Below are 19,374 nucleotides of genomic sequence, written 5' to 3'. Positions count from 1 at the left end.
TGAGGTTGCACCCCCTCGAGCGACCTGCCAATTGGTCACAGTAGCGCCAACGGGAGTCGTGGTCAGTGCTGGTACTGCAACCAGATGTCAATAGGGTAAGATTCTAAGGAAGTGTGGTGGCCCATTGAGGGCCTGGGTAGAGTTGTAAGGGTTGATGTTTCAGGGAAATTGGTCACTGCTGAGGGAAGAGAAGGGGGCGATCAGGGAGGTTACCGGATCTCATGAGGTCTCCCAAGTTTTGCTGGATGTTCTGTTTTTTAACAATACGGCGCAGCACAGGCCCTTTGGCCCTCAATGTTGCGCCGATCTGTGACCTAATCTAAGCCCATCCCCTACACTATCCCATCATCATCCATATGCTTATCGAAGGACTGTTTAAATGCCCCTAATGTGGCTGAGTTAACTACATTGTATAGGTCTCTCCAGGTGACGGAAAGTCTGCCTAAGTACAACTCCAGCAGCAGTGCTCCTCCTGTACCCATAAGATCCCAGCCCCAAGATTGGAGGATGCCATTGAACACATCTCATCAATATAGCATTGGCTTAACAGCTCATCAAAATGACAGAGCAGCATTCCCTCAGTATCGCATGGAGAACTTCCGTGAGTGTCATGTGCTGAAGTCCCTGGAAATGAATCCACGCACTTCTAACCAGCAACACACAGCTAACCTCCTGAGGCACAGCAGAAAGCCAGAAGCGTTGATTCTGCTTCACTTGCCATCTCTAAGGCTTCCTGCTCTTGCCATTCGCCTGCCAACAGAGTAGAATCTGGAATATGTCAATTCAGGAAAATATCAATGACTCACCACCACAGACATTTTCTGCAAATCTTCTTGACTCAGTTGAAGAATGAACGTGTCCAGGTTTCTTGTTTCTTCTAAGACTTTTGAAACATTTCCTGAAGTTGAAATAAGGAACAATTAAAGAAGGGAAAATACCGTGGATGCCAGAAACCAAAACAGATAGTGATGGAGAAACTCAACAGGTCTGGCAGCATCTGTGGAGAGGGGAACTGAGTCACGGTTCCACGTCCAGTATTGCGCTTCAACTGAAGAGTCTGAAGAATTGAAGAAGATTCGTTTTGGATTCAGAGTGTTAAATCTATTTCTCTTGCCACAGGTACTGCCAGACCTGCTAAGGTCTTCTAGCACGTTTTGTTTTTATTGAGGATCAATTGGATTGATTGGTTTATCAATATTCTGATTGTGTTTTACAACATTTAAAACATGGGGTCATTGTGGAGATTGTCACGTTTCACATGATCCTTTAGACAGGACACTAAGTAGGTGATCTGTTAGGTTAAAATGAGGTTGGTTGTAAGAAATTGGTATCGACTAATATTCCAGGGAGAATCCTCTTGAAGTAGGGCCATAGATCGTCTTACACCCTCTTCCGAAGACCGGCAGGGCCTCAGTTTATCATATCATCTGAAAGATATTTCAGCACTTCCGTGAAGCGTTCAATGCCAACCAATGAGCCACATGTGACCCTTTGATGGCCACTCTACAGAGAACATATTTTCAAGCAGGGAGGAGGGTTTGTCAGATGGGAGGTTAATAGAATTTGGCACTGTGGCAATATTACCAATCAGGGCTCTTAAACAGCCAGCTGATGGCACTCCAGTTGCCACCGTGGGAAGTGATGCATTGTGGAGATGTCCACACCACGTGGCAGCCATTTTTTCCAGTGTGGTGGTTTTTGGGAATGCCCTGCTGTTTTGGACCATCTTGAGCCCAATGAGGTCATGCCTAAGCTAGTCCTACCCCTTCTCATGTTTCCTCTTCCCCAAACACCCTGACGTACTTTCCACGCCCTGACGAACAATTCCTTGCGCCCCCACCCTCACCCCACCCAGGGTAGCCAGTCGGGTCTCAGAAATCCCTGAACTCATTGGATCAAACTACTTTCAGGGATTGGCCACCAACCCCATTAGACTGGGTGGCATCTCCTTGCAGATTTTCTTTCTGATTCACTTGTGGGATGTTGGTGCCTCAGTCTGGGCTAGCATTTGTTGCAATCTATAACTGCCCTTGAGAAGGTGGATCCGAGCTCCCTCCTTGAACCGCTGTGCTCCACCTTATGTAGGTAGACCCACAATGTCATGAGGGAGGGAATTCCAGGATTTTAACCACTGAAGGAACGACAATATATTTCCAAGTCAGGACGGTGAGTGGCTTGGAGAACAAATTGAAGGCAGTGGTGTTTCCATGTATCTGCTGCCCTGGCCCTTTTACATGGAAGTAGCCATGGGTTTGGAAGGTGCTGCCTAAGGAGCACTGGTGACTTTCTGCAGTGCAACCTCTACTTAGTACACACTGTTGCTACTGAGCATCCATGCTGGAGGGAGTGGATATTTGTGGATCTAGTGCCATTCAAGCAGCCTGCTTTGTCTTTGGACGGTGTCAAGCTTCTTGAGTGTTGTTGAGGCAAATGGGGAGTATCCCATCACACTCCTGACTTGTGTCTTGTTGAATATAGACGGGGTCTGGGGGGGGTCAGGAGATGAGTTACTCAATGCAGGACTCCGAGCTTCTGATCTGGAGACAGAGGTGCAAGTCCTATTTCAAATCAATGGATGGTTCAATGGGTCCAAGACGGCACTGGGGTGAACGTGTCCAATTGGAGGTGGGTTCTCTGCCAACTTTTCACCATGCTGCATGGCAGGAGATTGGGAGTATCAGGGAGTTGGGGACAACCATCTCTGGATCAAATTCTGCCAGGTTTTTCTCCAATGGGCCAAAATCTTCATGTTAGTCAGATCAAGAATAATATATTCTGTCCTACTAAAGAGTTTAGTTATGGGAACAGTTTGCAGTAACTAGTCTATTATTGCCTTGAGTTCTTAAAGTCGAGTATCAAACTGTTACAGAAATTAAAATTGATGTATGGATTTTCAAAACTAATTCATGGATGGTAGGCAGAACTGTATTAGGCCAACATTTATTGCCCAGAGGGCAGTTAAGAATCAACCACATTAATTACAGGTAGACAGGGTGGTGAAGAAGGCATTTGGCGTGCTTGTCTTCATTGGTCGGAGCCCTGAGTAAACATGTGGGACTAGTTTAGTTTGGGATTATGGTTGGCATGGAATGGTTGGACCGAAGGGTCTGTTTCTGTGCTGCATGACTCCATGGCTCTATGAGTGCAGGAGTTGGGAAGTCACATTATGGCCGTACAAGATATTAGATAAGGCCAGATTTGGAGTACAGTGTACATTTCTGGTTGCCCTGCAATAAGGAGCATGTAATTGAGCAGGAAAGCATGTTATTGAGACTGGAAGGCTTGAGTTATTGGGAGAGGCTGGAAAGGCTGTGAGCTTTTTTCCCTGGAGCGTCAGGAGATGAGGGGTAACCTTATAGAAGTTTATAAATTCATGAGGGGCATAGATAAAGTGAATAGCCAAGGTCTTTTTCCCAGGGTGGAGGAGTTCTAATCTAGAGGGCATAGGTTTAAGGTGACAGGGGAAAGATTTAAAAGGGACCTAAGGGGCAATATTTTCACACAGCGGGTGGTGTGTACATGGAATGAGCTGCCAGAGGAAGTGGTGGAGGCTGGTACAGTTACAACATTTGGATGGGCACATGATTGGAACGGTTTAGAGGGATCTGGGCTAGGTAGACTAGTTCAGTTTAGGAAACCTAGTTAGCATGGATGAGTTGGGCCAGAGGCCCTGTTTCTGTGTTGTATGACTCTATGAGTCTATGACAACCCTGGGGGTTTAAAGGCTGGATAAGAATGGCAGATTTCCCTCCCTAAAACATTTTGAATTAATTTATCATTCTCACCAGGAAGGAGATACAGTGAAAAGTATTGTTTTGTGTGCTAAACAGGCAAATCATACCTTACCTAAGTAAGTCAGGGTAATAGAACAAAATGCAGAATATGGTGCTACAGTTACAGAGAAGATGCATAGAAGGATTGAATCTAATATGTGAGAGATCTATTCATAAGTCTGAAAGCAGTGGGGAAGAAGCTGCTCTTAAATCTGTTGGTATGTGTTATCAATTGTTTGTAACTTCTGCCTGATGGAAGAGGGTGGAAGAGAGTATAGCGGGGGTGGGAGGGGCCTTTGCTGATGTTGGCTACTTTTCCGAGGCAACGAGGAAGTGTAGATGCAATCAATGGAAGGAAGGCTGGTTTGTGTGATGGACTGGTTCATGTTCACAGCGCTCTGTAACTTCTTGCGGCCTTGGGAGGAGCAGTTGCTATGCCAAGCTGTGATGTACTCAGATGGGATGGTTTCTATGGTGCATCTATAAAACTGGCAGGAGTCATTGTGTATCAGATGGGTTTTTTTACAACAATTCGAAGTGGTTATCAAAGGTCAGCATTTGTAAAATATCGAATGCAAATTGGTGGGATTCAAACTCTTCACTCCAGGACATTAGCCTGGGATTGTGGTTTGTTAAACCTATATTATAGCTACTACACCATGACCTCCCACCTTTAATGGGCAGAGGTGGAGAAACCTACTCCCACTGGGGCGGGGGGATAACAATTAAAAAGACAAAATAAAAACTAGCTTCCTAATGGTAGGTGAATTCCAAGATTAAAATAAGGCCTACTTAATAAAGTACTCAGAGCTACTGGGAAGGAGCTAAATGTATGAAATGATGTGGTTTGTGAATAAATTAAAGATCACAAAGAGTACAAGAGTGTAGTTTCAAACTTTACCAAATGGTTTGGCCTAATAAAGGCCATTTAGCAGGCAAATCGAGAGAGCATTACCTTACAATGAGGGATCTGGAACCCTCCACTGTACCTGGCTGTGGAATAGGGGAAGGACAATGGGAGATTGAAAGGCTGTGGGGGTTCATAGATTTTAGTTTGTTAGACGTCTCAAGGGACGTACAACAATGATAGATAAAAATGGACCTGAGTAACAGATCAGCCCTGAGCTAAATGTTGGAGTAATGCTGCACTCCCTCCAAGGTTGCTCGGGAAGCAAATCATTACAGCATTCTTTTCCTGCCTTTATATTTAAATGAATAATTTCAAAGCATGCTTAGCCCAGCACCAAGGATTCTCAACAATAAAAAAAACGCCCTTACTTCTACACTCTGTTGGACTGTGAAAGATGAGTTCCCCTGATGTTGAGGTGTACCCTTCCTCACACATACAGTAGTGGCCTCCGTCAGCTTTGAAATATTGTGCATGAAGACCGCACATGGAATCCAAATCTGCATTGTCTGTAATAAAAGTGAAAAGATCAAGAAAACAAATCCATAGTTTCTGGAGTCTATTGTCGGACATCAACGGCTTCTCACATTCTGTAAATTTACAGGGTTCTTTTTTTACGCTGGTGGTGGGAAACCCTCTCTTGTGTTATTGGTCCAATGATACACATAGGTCACAACATCACAGGCAACTTGTTAACTCTTCTTTGAAATGCCACCACAAGAACTTCAGCACATCCCTGAGGGTGGGGCAAGATGGCACCTCTGGCAGTGTGGCACTCTTTCAGCAGTCCACTGGGAATGTCACCCTTGATGTTCAGCCTTGAGCCTCTGTAGTGTGATGTGAATGTGAACTCAAAAAAATTTCAGACAACGGCTGAAAGATGCCACAAGCCAACTCAGGGCTAACTCCTTGATTCCTGAAGGGCCATGTTTTAGGACTGATTGGGCCTTTATGTGCAGAGAAAGCTCAGCTCCTGATCACCTGGAAATATGTGATTGGCCGGACTGGGTAGACTGGATCTCAGCTGTTCTGTCACCTTTCAAAATATTGAGACCCAAGATAATTGGGGGCCGTCAGACACTTCAGAGCAGAGGGGACCCCTGACTGGGGAAGGGTAGAACCTAAATTACCACATTATAGGGAGGATGGGCTACTTTATCTGGTGGTCACATGGCTCAGTTGGCTAGGTAGGTGGGTTGTAATGTGGAGTGATACTAACAGTGTGGATTCAACTCTCTCTACAGGCTGAGGGCACCAGGAAAAGTGTTCCTTCTCAATCTGGCCTGAGGCGTGGCCCCACTGCCTCTCTAAAAATAGAATGGAGCTATGGAGACTTTAACGATTGGGATAGAAGGGATTTACCTGGGCTGGAAGGTCTGACCTATGAGGAAAGACTGGAAGTTAGCTGGGGCAGCTTTCATTGGAGCATTAAAGTAGGGTTAGGACCTCAGACATACTTAAGATTATGAGAAGCCTAGATATCAAGGTGCTTTATTCATTTGTAGTGGGGTCAGTTTCCAGGAGGTATAGATTTAAGTTAAGAAATGGAAGCCTAAGAGGAGAGTTGACAATATTTTATTTTAGTGAGTCTGGAACTGGATGGTGGAGTCAGAAGCTATTGGAATATTTAAACTGTATTTAGATATTTACTTGCATTCCCGTAGCCTCTAGGGGTTTGGGCCAAGAGCTAGAAAATGAGATCAGTGTCGTCAGAGTTTTGTTGACTGAAGCTGCCATAGTGCGCTGAACGGCCCCCTCCTGTGCTATAAATGTCTATGGGTCGAAGTGAATTGCCCAGTTCCTACTCCCAGGCATGAACCGCAAATTCAGAAAATAAATGAGGTCTGTGAGACATTTCCTTTGGACAAATAAATGGCATTTGGGTTTGTTTTCGCAAAACAGCTAAAAGCCTTCATGTTCTTTATGAATAATAATAACAATTTTGGAGAAAAAACATTGAAGGAGCTACTAAAGAAGTTGAGGAGTAAATGTCTTACCAAAGAAACTGTCCCCAGAACTAGATGAGTAGAATTCAGAATCCATCAGAAGTTCATCATCTCTATCAAAAGAAGAAGGTTGCTCTGGATACATGCAGTGAGAAAGGTGAAGTGAATAAGGATTAAAAATGAGGATTAATGTGGAAAATGGAAGACACAGCTTACAAAATATACATGGGGCAATAAGTCTAAATCTATAAATCTAAATTTGAAAAGTTCCAGGGATGTGGATCTTTATTGATGAGGATATTCTGAAGAAATTGGGACTGTTGTCCTTGGAGAGAAGAAGGCTCAGGGAAGATTTGAGAGACACTTTCAAAATCATATGACTTAATGTTCTTTATGAATAATAACAATTTTTGAGCAAATATTATAGGAGTTATTAAAGAATTTGAAGAATAAATGTCTTACCGAATAAACTGTCCCCAGAACTAGATGAGTAGACTTCAGAATCCTTCAGAAGTTCATCAAATGTATCTGACAAAGGAACATGCTCTGGATAATTGTAGAGAAAAAGTGAAGTGAATATGGATTAAAATAAGGATTAATGTGGAAAAAAGAAGATACAGCTACAAGCTGTAGGGAAAAAGAAAAGCAGCGATGGACAACGTTAAATCATAAAGAAAGGCCTTGCACCTTTTGGTGCTATTTTATGAACGGCAGTAGACATTTCAACTCCTCAAGCCTGTACTCCCATTCAATGAGATCCAGGCTGATCTGTGGCCTAACTCCATATACCTGCATATAACTCCATATAAGGCACTTGGCTCATACCTCTTGATAGCTTTGCTTAACAAAAAATGTATCCATCTCAGATATAAAATAACAACTGATCCAGCACCCACTCCATTTGTGGAAGAGAGTTCCAAACCTTTCTCACCCTTTGTGTGTCGAAGTGCTTCTTAACATCATTCCCGAATGGTCTGGCCCTAATTCTCAGATTATGGCCCCGATTACTAGAATCCTCAACCACCGGAAATAGTTTGTCTATTTCTACCTGTCGTTCCTGTAAATATCTTGAAGACTTTTATTAGATCATCCCCAAGCCATCTTAGTTCTGGGCCTCATTTCTACAATCTCTCCTCATCACCCCTGAAGTCCAGGTATCATTCTTATGAACCTGCGCTGTACTCCCTCCAAGGACACTCTGTCCTTCCTAAGGTGTGATGACCAGATCTGCTCACTGTACTCCAAGTAGGACCCACATACCATTCGCTTTCTGCTCACGCTCAATACATTTTAAAGATATAGGCACCTTAGCCCTCAAGTCTTTTTCTGGTTTTGTGGATTTCTCCTATTAACAGTCTAATGCTCACATTTGGTGCAGAGTCTACTCAGCTTCTGGCTTAAGAATTAGCGCCAAATATGTTGCATCATGATCACATCGCCCAGAGCCAGTTGTTACTAACTTTTACAATCCAGTTCATTGCAATGAGTAAATGAGCTATTACCCAGGCCATAGTAGGGGCAGCACGGTAGCTCAGTGGTTAAAACTGTTGTCTCACAGCACCAGGGACTCGGGTTTGAATCCACCCTCAGGTGAATGTCTGTGTTGAGTTTGAACATTGTCACGCGGATTTCCTCTGGTTTCCGCCTACGGTCCAAAGATGTATAGTGTCGGTGGGTTGGCCAAGCTAAATTGCCCAAAGCATCCGGGGATTTGCAGGCCATGTGGATTTTCCACGGGGAATGCAGGATGGGGTGGGGAGCTGTGTCTGGGTGGGTCCCATTTATGTGGAAATCATCCATTGTCTCTGTCTCCTCCACATTCCTGGGTAATGGCTACCAGGTGATTGTCACTCACTGTGTACAATCATTCTTCGTGTCGCACACCTCGATCAAAAAGCTCCTTTCAATCTCCCTTGCACTATGAAGAACAGGCCCAGTTTCTGCAGTCTAACCTCGTGGTTAAATCTCTTCATCCCTATAACCATTTTGGCAGGTCTCCTCACGGATTTTCTCATCATTTCTCAAACTATGATGGCTGGATGAGTTCAAGTCGTGGCTCAACAAGGTTCAATTAAAGTTCCCTGCCTTTGCATTCAGTGCCTCTCTTTATAAAGGACTGGATTCTACAGGCTTGGCTAACTATTCTCTCTGGATTCCTCAATCTTCTTCATTCCTTTCTGAGGAAATCTTTAAAAAGATGGCAGTGGAGTAGCAGCATTGTGCTCGGGCCCCAGGGCCCAGGTCTCAACAGCTTCTGACTGCTTTCCCTGCTTATTTTTCTTTTGCTCTTTTCCCCCGTCCTTCTTTGAGAGGCTTCCTCTTCAGCGAGTGGGGCCCCCGGCTTCCTTAGCGTGTGCGGCGCTAGGGGGTCCTCCCGACAATCAGTGGCAGCAAATTCAATCTGTCTCTCTCCGCCATCATTTTTCCGCGTTTGGGGACCAGGACCTTGCGCAGGCCCTGATCCATGGCCAGCTCCGCCTCCAGCGCTGAGATCGTGGAGATGTCAGTGTTGCTGGTGGAGGACCCCGGAATCAGGTCCCTGGAGACCAATGAGAGGCGTCTTGACGGAAAAGCAAGAGACGTGAGACCAGGCCCAAGTCTCCAGCTCAGACATGGTGGTGGCTACAGAAGCCCAGAACTGAGATTCTGAGCCCCGTTACAGAGATCCCCACCAATGTCAAGCAGTGAACAGAGGAGTAAGGGAGGAGGAACAAGAGAAGAGGGGAAGATGAACTCTTTTGGAGCAAAATCTTGCACTATATTCAGTGTTTCAAGATGGCGGTCACATTGTGGCGACGCTTTGTGTTTTGCACGTGAGAAAGCACCTTTCCTCAGTATTTTTACATACATGGATCAATAAATCTAAATCTATAAATCTAAATTTGACCAGTTCCAGGGAGGTGGAGCTTCATTGATGAGGATATCCTGAAGACATTGGAGATTGTTGTCCTTGGAGAGAAGAAGGCTGAGAGGAGATTTGAGAGATGTTGGATACAGCAGGTTGGTTAAAAAAAAAACAGTTGCTACTTGTGCTGCAAAAGATGCGAGAGGGTATGGATTTCAAGTGATGTACATCAAAGCAAAGGCCATCTGAGAAATATTTTCTTCACTCCATGAGTATTTTAGGTGGGGGAGGGGGCAGGTTCAATTCAAGGGGGGATCGGATAGTTAGTTGGAATAGTCACGTGTAAGGGTTGCTGGGGGGAAAGCCATGAGGTTGGTACTCAGTAATGATCCTCATTTGAAGAATTGGTGCAGGCACGATGGGTTGAACTGTGCATTGTGCAATCCTTCTGTATTGCACCAAATCTGCAATGTGCTGTCTCCTTCCAAGAATGATGCACATGATCTCTCAAATTCCTTTGTCCATTTGCACTGCATGGAACTGTGTCAAGATGGTGGTACAGTAGGACTACTAAACCAAAGCTTGACCACTGTGTCCCTTTCTTTTTATCTCACTCTCTTCTTGCTTTTCTTTTTTGTTTGTCTTTTTACTTCCCGCTCTTAGGCAGCATCACCAATGTCTGGGCTGAAAGCCAGCGTGGACTCCCAGCCTCAGTGTGGACTTGGACTCCCGCCCTCAGCGTGGACCCGAACTCCCGGCCTCAGTGTGGGCTCAAACCCTCGGCCTCAGCGTGGACTCGAACTTTCGGCCTCAGCGTGGACTCGAACTTCCGGCCTCAGCGTGGACTCGAACTTCCGGCCTCAGCGTGGGCTCAAACTCCTGGCCTCAGATTGGACTCGAAGCCCAGGCCTCGAGGTGAAGCTCAGCGTGGTGTGGATGAAAGGACTGTGTTTCTTATTTCTCTCCTTTTCTAATGTATTGCTGGACCTTTCATTTCTTCGCTTTTTTATTTTTCTTCCCTGAGAATTTGTACTGACGAATCTGTACCAAGATACCTAGGTGCCTAAGATGAAGCCATAAGAAGGGATTTGCAAACTTTTCACTGTACCCAAGTGAGTGCAAGTAACAATAAAACTAATTCAATTCTAATTCTAATATGGTCTCTCCCTATTTCTTCTATCAATGCATCACATTACACTTCTGCACACAAAATTCCATCACTTGCCTGCCTTTGGTGCTCAATTACCTATGTCTTGTCACATTCGACTGGTATCTCCCTCATTGTTTGCCACACCTTGGTTCTGAGGAAGGGTCACCGAGTCTGAAATGTTAACTCTGCTTTCTGAATTTTTCCAGCAATTTCTGACTTTGTTTCTGATTCTTGAGTTTCTTTTTTGGCTTAGATTCCGCGTATGCTGGATCTGGGGAGAAATTGACTCGTATTTCAGTGCCCAAGTCATTTATCTGCCTGAAAAAGCAATGCCCCTTGGGGACTGGTTACAGGATGGGCAGTTCACTGTTTGGTCACTCCCTTACTGATTACAGGAACTGTGGTTCCGTACTTAACTTTCTTGAGGTCAAGGTTCACCTGAAAAACATTCCAACCAAGCCAAGGTACATTTAAGATACAACCCCTGCTCCAGTGTAAGGGACAATGACGGCTGATTGGTGCCCAGACAGTCCATCAGAAGGAAAGGAAAATGCAACATTACAGTGACTGTTTCGGTTAGGGGGATAAATGCTGCCCACACACAGGATGTGAACACCCCCATGCTCTTCTTTCGCTGATAGAGGATCTTTTGCAGTGTACAAGGGGATCAGATGGCAGGCTGTTTGACAGTGAAGCACTGCATTGCAGGACCAGCCTTGTTTACATGCTTTGATCTCTGAATTCTCCAAACTTCTGAAGCCCAGGTGAGACTCTTGCCCAATGAACTATCAGTAAGGTAGGTGCGCTTGAATAATTTGCGATGTTCTTCTGCCCATCTGGGACGGCACGGTGGCTCAGTGGTTAGCACTGCAGCCTCACAGCACCAGGGGACCCAGGTTCGATTCCAGCCTCAGGAGACTGTCTCTGTGGAGTTTGCACATTCTCCCCGTGTCTGCATGGGTTTGCTCCGGTTTCCTCCCACGGTCCAAAGGTTAGGTGGATTGGCCATGCTAAATTGCCTGTAGTGTTCAGGGGTATGTGGATTATAGGGGGATGGGTCTGGGGGGATGCTGCAAGAGGCGGTGTGGACTTGTTGGGCCGAAGGGCCAGTTTCCACACTCTAGGGAATCTAATCTAATCTTTTTGGCCGTTTTTATCAATTCCCGCACCCGTTCAAAATGGCCAGGGTGGGTTTCACAGAATGTGCTAAATTTTATGACGAACAATATTACGTGGAGATTCGGAAGCCCCATTCTTAGCCTTAGGAAGTAATGCAGTGCAGAGTTGGAGGAGCACAGCAGGCCAGGCAGCATCAGAAATCCCCCATTTCTGGAGAAGGGCCCCGAACCGAAACGTCAGCTTTCCTTCTCCTCTGATGCTGCTTGGTCTGCTGTGTTCCTCCAGCTCCACACTGTGTTATCTCTGACTCCAGCATCAGCAGTTCTTGCTATCTCTGAGCTTTAGGAGATTTATGGGCAAGCAATCGCCTTCACCTGAATAACAAAGTCAAGCATTTTTTAAGTGACCCAAATCTAAGCTTCTCAGAACATTTTTATTTTCTCCCCCCGACTCGGTTATTTCCCACAGCTAATCAGGCTCAAAGCTCGCAATCTTGATATTTTAACTCACCACTGCTTGCAGAATGTACAGCATACTGAATCCAAACAAACACTGGAAAAGACCAAAGGCATTTGTTAAACCTCTTGGGCACAACTCCGAGGAGAAAATCTTCCAAGCAATGCTAACTTGTGAGAACAGCAATGATGCAACATACAGCCCTCCAAAATTGCACTGAGTTTCTGAGATACCAGTGCAAGAGGACTAATCGTGATCCATCAGTATGGCTAAGCCATGAAGTTGCTGGACAATGTTGCTGACCAAAAGACCTTGGGGTGCAAGTCCATAGTTACTTCAAATTGGAATCACAGGTAGATGGAATAGTCAAGAAGGCGTTTGGTAAACTTGCCTTTATTGGTCAGTGAGTTGAGCATAGGAATTGGGAGGTCATGTTGCAGCCTTATAAGATACTGGTGAGGCCACTCTTAGGATACTGCATTCAATTTTGCTATAGGAAGATGTTGCAAAACTTGAATGGGTGCAGAAAACATTTACAAGGATGTTGCCAGGGTTGGACAGTTTGACCTATGAGGAGAGGCTGAATAGACTGGGGCTATTTTCCTTGGAGTGTCGGAGGCTCAGGGGTGATCTTACAGAGGTTTTTAAAAAGGGGGGCATGAATAGGGTGAATAGGCAAAGCCTTTTCCCCAGGGTAGGGGAATCCAAAACTGGAAGGCATAGGTTTAACTTGAGAGGGGTAAGATTTAGAAAGGATTTAAGGGATAGATTTTTCCTGCAGAGGGTGGTGTGTGTATGGAATGAGCTGCCAGAGAAAGTGGAGGAGGCCGGTACAATTACAAGATTTAATAGGCATCTGGATGGGTACATGATTAGGAAGGTTTACAGGAATATGGGCCAAATACTGGCAAATGGGACAAGCTGAGTTTAGGATATCTGGTCAGCATGGATGAGTTGGACCGAAGGGTCTGTTTCTGTGCTCTGCAACTCCATGACTCTAAGACTCTAAAGACTAACTGTGTTCTTCAGACAACAGCAGATATGACTTGTACATTGCTGGGCACTATTCCACAGGGGAGAAGATGTGTTAGTCTCAGAACACACAGCCCTTTTACAGCAAATGAAGTACATCTGACCTGTTGATACTATTTTCATGTGGCGAATGCGGCAGTCACTTTTAATTTGGTAAACCCCTCATGCAATAGTGACCAGATCATGGTTGTTTGATTAAGGGGCAAATGTTGGCCGTAACACCAACAGCCATAGGGCAATATTCAGCCCTCAATGTTAAAACGGCTCTACATGACTGCAGAGTTTCCAACATGAGAAGCACCTCTTTGGTGTTGCTTCAATGGCTTTGGATCAACCCGAAGATACAATATAAATTTAGATTTTGACAGGGTTCAGTTGCGGTAATAACACTACATTAGTAATCCAGAGACTCGTGCTTTGTGGGCATGGGTTTGAATTTACCTGAAATAACTCCACAGAGGTGGGTATGCCACCACCAGGTCACCTTTTATTTACACATGGAGAATCCTTGGCATTGGCCCAGGTCTCGGGGTGAACAGAACCCTAGATCCTCCTGTTTACATCTGTCAGACAAGGGTCCCTGTTTGGACCATGTTAACAGCCCCAATCAGGGAACTCACAGTCTATGAGGACCAGCTGGCTGACTACAGTTATCAGAGCAATTAATGGAAGTTAAATTCAATTAACAGATCTGGTATTGAAGAAAAGTCTCATTGAGGGTGGCCAAAAATTTATCATTGCTTACTTTTAAAAGCCCATCTGGTTCACTACTGTTCTTCAGGGAAGGAAATCTACCATCCTTTCCTTGTCTGACCTACAAGTGATTCCAGACCCACAGCAATGTGGCTGACTCTCAACCACCCTCTGAAATTACTGAGCAAACCATTCAGTTCTATAGAAATTAGGGAATGAACAATAACTGATAGCCTTTCCAGTGATACCCTGAATGAAATTAAAAAAAAACTTTCTTTTCATTTCTTTTTTGCACTGTGGATTAACACCCTGCGTCCCTCAGAGTTAATTGAATTTGAAAGGGCGAGATAGACGAATGCACTGTCAATTGGATCAATTTGGATATGTGTAACGGATTTGTCTTAGGACTGGAGAAAATGGAAGAACTAAACTGACATCCTGACAGTCAGGGGGAAGGGAATCAGTAGCTGTCTGAGAGATTAAGAGAGGTTATGGCTCAGTGTTAAAGATATACAATCTTTCATTTGACCCTGGGACAGCTGTTTCCGGCTAACAACTTAGAAAAGACAGCATGACCACAAAATGTACAGCCAAGTCTGGAAGTCACAAGATTTTCTTGTCCCACTTCTCAAAAGCCAACCCAATTGACTTGCAGGGCAAGTGACTCTATTTTAGGGGGTGATGGAATGGGGAAAAAAAAAGCAAGGACTTGGTATTATATATATGCACATTCAGCAACTTCAGCACAAAAACAGCCAGATGTCAGGGGCAGCAAGTGACTCCTTATTGTAGCTGGAAAAAGTGAAAAGTAACTTGCTAACTTCTCCTACTTTTAATAAGAAGAGGAAGATTTAAGTACAGATTTACCTCATAAGAGAATGCATGAGACCACTGTACAAGTCAGAGAAACATAGAAAATAGGAACAAGAAAAGGCCATTCAGCCCTTTCAACCTGCTCTCCCTCTCAATACATTCATTGTACGTAACCTGATGAAGGAGCAGTGCTACCAAAGCTTGTGATTTCGAATGAACCTGTTGGACCATCACCTGGTGTTACCTGACTTCTGACTTTGTCCGCTGCAGTCCAACACCAGCACCTCAACTTCATGTAACTCAGTACCCTCTTCCCACTTTCTCCCCGAAACTTTTCATCTCTTTAGTCCTAAGAAATATATTGATCTTCTTCTTGAAAACATTTAATGATTTGGCCCCAACCGCTTTCTGTGACAGAGAATTCCACTGAGGCTGGGTGAAGACATTTCCCCCAATCTCAGTCCCAAATGGCCTACCCTGTGTCCTTACATGGGTCAGGGTAACATGGAAAACAAATCTGTAGAAATCTTCAAGAATTGTATCTCACAGCAGTGCATTGAGAATCTGGCCAAATACAAGATTTTTCTTTTTAAAGATCTACAAGCATGCAACGAATAACAGACCTCGCAGTTAAGGTAGAATTTCAAAATTAGTTGGAACTGCTTGAAGATAAAGCAGACCGAAGAGCAGTGTTCAAAAGAAAATTGTTCAAAAACTTGAAATTGGCAAAAATTAAAGTCGCAGTGAGATAGGAATAAAGCACATGGAATGGATTTGATTCAACAGTTCTTCTGCAGAACCAGCACTGGTAGGATTGGCTGAATGACCCCTTTCTGAGCAGCAAGAATTTATTCTTCATTATTGCTTCAGCCATATGCAAATGGTGGCCTGGATCTTTGGGAAATTTGCGATGACTTTCAGCTTGGTCCCATTTCTTTCCAAAAGCTTGGCACCAAGCTGGATGTTTCTGGCTGGGACTTCTGATGCTTGTCTTTTCGGAAATGCAGAGTGTGACTGAGTGGAATTGTTTTCACTGGTGCTGTATTGTCAGCCTTGGACAAGTTAAGACAATATCTTTTCACAGCTCTGGTTGGTGTGTTCTGGGCAGTGTCCATTCTTAACTACCCTCTGGGGCATTCACACAGCTTTACAGTGTGTTGGAGAATGAGTCTGTGCAAGGCGAGTCATAGAATCCCTACAGCTTGGAAACACACCATTCGGCCCAATGTGTCCACACCAACTCTCCAAAGAGCGCTTCCTCCTGGACCTATCCTATCCCTGTAACCCTGCATTTTCCATGGCTAACCCAACTGACCTGCACATCCCTGTACACATCAGGGCACGTTAGCAGGGCCATTCCACCCTTGGACTCTGGGAGAAAACCGGAGCACCAGGAGGAAAGTCATGCTGGAGGAGTTAAGGGTTAGTTGGGGCTAATGGGGGGTTTGGGAGCAGAGAGTGGGGGAAATAGTTGGGTGAGGGATGGAAGAATTATTAGAGTTAGGAGGGAGTCGGAGAGTTGGGGCTGGGAGTGAGTTGTGGGCATAGTTACCGGAGCTTAGATGAGTTAGGAAATTGGGACATTTCTGTCTAACATTTTGTCAGTAACGATCAAGTGAGTAGAGCAAAGCTGAGTAAAATTTCCTGCTCTAATCTAACTGAGAATTGTAGAGTTATTTCAAGGGCCCCAGGATTTGGGGAATACCCATCAGAAGTTTGAGCATTTTGTATGGTCTTCCAAAGTGCAACAATCAGGGACCTGAAAGATCTGGGCCTTTTTATCTTTACCTGGTTATGTTTTTGCTGTTGGTTTCCTGTGACAGCACCTTTCCTTATGAGCAGGACTAAATAATGGACGGAAGCTCCCAGCATCTTTTAATTACAATGTTAAAAAGGCATCTGGATAGGTATGTGAAAAGGAAAGGTTTGGAGGGATATGGTCCAAATGCTGGCAAATGGGATTAGATTAATTTAGGATATCTGGTCAGCATGGTTGAGTTGGACCGAAGGGTCTGTTTCTGTGCTGTACATCTCTACAATGTTATCAGTCTGGTTTACCAGTGTACATTGCTGTTGGTCACACTGCCCTACAATCAAACTCAGAAGCAGAAGATTTACGCTTCAAAGTTTTTACACTCCCTCATTAACAATGATCTTTGGAATTATGGAACAATCTCCAAAACCCTGATCAACAGCTTCCAGACCAATCAACAGATTTGCCTTTTATTCTGTAAGCTCTCTTGTCTATCTCTAGCACTCTCACATCTGGGATTAAGAGAGTAGTTGGTTCAGACCTCACTCTACCATGGAGCTTTCAACAACAATTCCAGGCTCCTTCAAGAAGCTAGATGGACTCAATGGGCTGAGCAGCCTCCACTTTGATTCTGTGACTCAGCCTGTCACTCAAGCAGGACTCATATGCCAGTGGTGCAATTGAGTTGCAGATTACCTTAGGGTTGTAGGGCCACACAGCACAAAAGAGACATATCGGCCCATCAAACCTGTGCCGACCTTTTTGACAACAGTTCACCTTAAGTGAACTTACCCTCGCCTTCCCTTTCAGATGCGTGTTGTCATGTTATGGCATCCAGCAGCACAGAAGGAGCCATTCAGCCCATTGTGTTCATGAGTTCTCCAATTAGCTCTGTACTTTAGCAGAAACCTTGTGCTTTGCCTGCGTTCCAAGTTGCTAATCCATTCCCTGTTGGAAGCTATCATTAATTCTGCCTCCATCATCACTTCACACACAACGTGTTTCACTGTGTGAAACAAAACCTTCCTAATTCCCAGTAAAACTATTTTCTTTCAAAGATCATAAGACGATGTCTGCAGATTACTGAAACCCCGCCCTCTCATCAGTTCCTCGCTACCCTATCAAAGATCCCTGAAATGGTGAATGCAAACCAAGGTTTTGCGGTGTAGCGCCAAGCGCTCTGGGTTCCAGTCCCATCCAGGACGGACTGACCAGGGAAGGTGTGGTCACCCTGTAGCTTAACAGGGTTATAGTGTCAACCTGGGAAACATTCTGACACACACCACGGAAATACAAAGGGACTCCTGGTGAGAAGAAAGGATGTTGGAGACTCTCCCTGTCACTCTCTGCAGCTACAGGCTACTACACGTGTGCAAAAGTCTAAATAAAAAACAGAGAGACTGCTGGAGAGGTTCAGCAGGTCTGGCAGCATCTGGGCAGAGAAATCAGCACTTGCGTTTCAGTTTGAGTGATCCTTTCTCAGAAGTTCTGAGAAAAGCCTACAGCAACTGGGACTGCTTGGGGCATTGTTGCTGTGCATTAGATTAGTGTCGATAGCACAGGGATTGACCCTGTGCAGATTTACCTTCTCTGTGATGTGAGATGGAGAACTCAAAAGCAGCATTAGTGAAACAAAGAACATTTGAAGACAAACAGCATTATTGGAAGCTTACAGTACAGAAAGCAGTCACTTGGCTCTTTGTACCTGGCCACAATGATGCCTTGAGAAAGGTTGCATGTGATTGGTATGTATTATTTTGACATAGACATAGAGGTGATACATTATACAGAATAAGCCAACGATAACAATGATGATACCAGAGGAGGCATGCACCACTGTGTGCTGAGCTGAATGCCACTTTCAGTTTGTTGAAACAACAGGGCTATCATCAAGACTTATAGGTTATCAGATAGATTCACAATGCACTACCTGTGTCTGCGGTACAGCCAGGTCATATCAAAAGGACCCACCCAGAGACAATTGAAAAAAAACATGCTAGCGTGCCACAGTGGGCCAAATGACCTCCTTCCACACTGCATTGATTCTCTGACTCCGCCAAACACACACCTCAGTTAATGGCAACCAAATCCCAACTGGAGTGAAAGCTGCAGGAAATCTAATGAGGGAGGCTGGAATACTTAGAATAGCCACAGCCCTTTTATTTTATTGAGAATATCCTGTCCCAAAATAAATGCTTTTGATACGTTTGGAGGGGAAAACAATGCTGGAAATCTGTGCAGAAATTTTAAGAAGATTATGTTGTAGGAATATTTTACATCAGAACCGTATATCAAGCAATTACATCAGGCATATTGGTCAATAAATATTGATTTTCATAACTAATGACTTACCCAGAAAGTTAAGCCCACACATGCTGAAATGTTTTATCCTTTCCAGTTTCTCAGAATTTTGCACGTGTTTAGCCCTCTCCCAGAGACAGACGTGCCATTTCCTCATTCACTCATCGCGCCCTGCAAGTCCTGTTCTAAATAAAACTTCTTCGCTTTTGGATTTTATTTCTGCACTCATTTGCATTTTTACTGCTGAAATGGAGAACTCAGCGAGGAAGGGGGTGGATGATAAAGAGTTGGGAGATTGATGGTGGTTTCTGTGAACTGATTCACTCAGTGGGCAGTGGACGGTCAGGGTTAGAGTTAGAACGTGGAGTTTAAGGGGCTCATTGAACTTGGACATCGATACTCAATGGAAAAGATTGGGAAGCACCAAGGCAATTAAGAATGGAGACCAACACTTGGGAAGGAGTGTAACGTGCTTCGGATTTTCAATTCCGAACTCCAAGTCTCACTTAGGATGTTGCCCAAACACACAACAAAGTGGATTGATTGATTAATTGACTTATTACCATGGGTTTTGTGATGAAAGGTT

At 44.5% G+C, this 19,374-nt stretch overlaps 1 protein-coding gene across 2 annotated transcripts in view; it reads right to left on the bottom strand.

The window, feature by feature from the left end:
- Nucleotides 1–18,960, bottom strand: part of LOC125447445 (adhesion G protein-coupled receptor E3-like) — a 79,488-nt gene extending 60,528 nt beyond the window's left edge. For both annotated transcript variants that reach the window (XM_059640043.1, XM_048521789.2), the window contains exons 1-6: nt 18,840–18,960; nt 12,251–12,292; nt 7,089–7,172; nt 6,678–6,761; nt 5,052–5,189; nt 807–898 (exon numbers count right to left, since the gene is read on the bottom strand). In XM_059640043.1, the coding sequence (XP_059496026.1) occupies nt 807–898; nt 5,052–5,189; nt 6,678–6,761; nt 7,089–7,172; nt 12,251–12,292; nt 18,840–18,945 (546 nt within the window). In that variant the 5' untranslated portion in view covers nt 18,946–18,960. The remainder of the gene's footprint in view (nt 1–806; nt 899–5,051; nt 5,190–6,677; nt 6,762–7,088; nt 7,173–12,250; nt 12,293–18,839) is intronic.
- Between the last annotated feature and the right edge of the window lie 414 nt (nt 18,961–19,374).

This window comes from Stegostoma tigrinum, chromosome 35, assembly GCF_030684315.1.
Source record: "Stegostoma tigrinum isolate sSteTig4 chromosome 35, sSteTig4.hap1, whole genome shotgun sequence".
Classification (NCBI taxonomy): Eukaryota; Metazoa; Chordata; class Chondrichthyes; order Orectolobiformes; family Stegostomatidae; genus Stegostoma; species Stegostoma tigrinum.
Note: the sequence above shows the minus strand (reverse complement) of the source record. Positions and strands in the feature narration are given on the sequence as shown.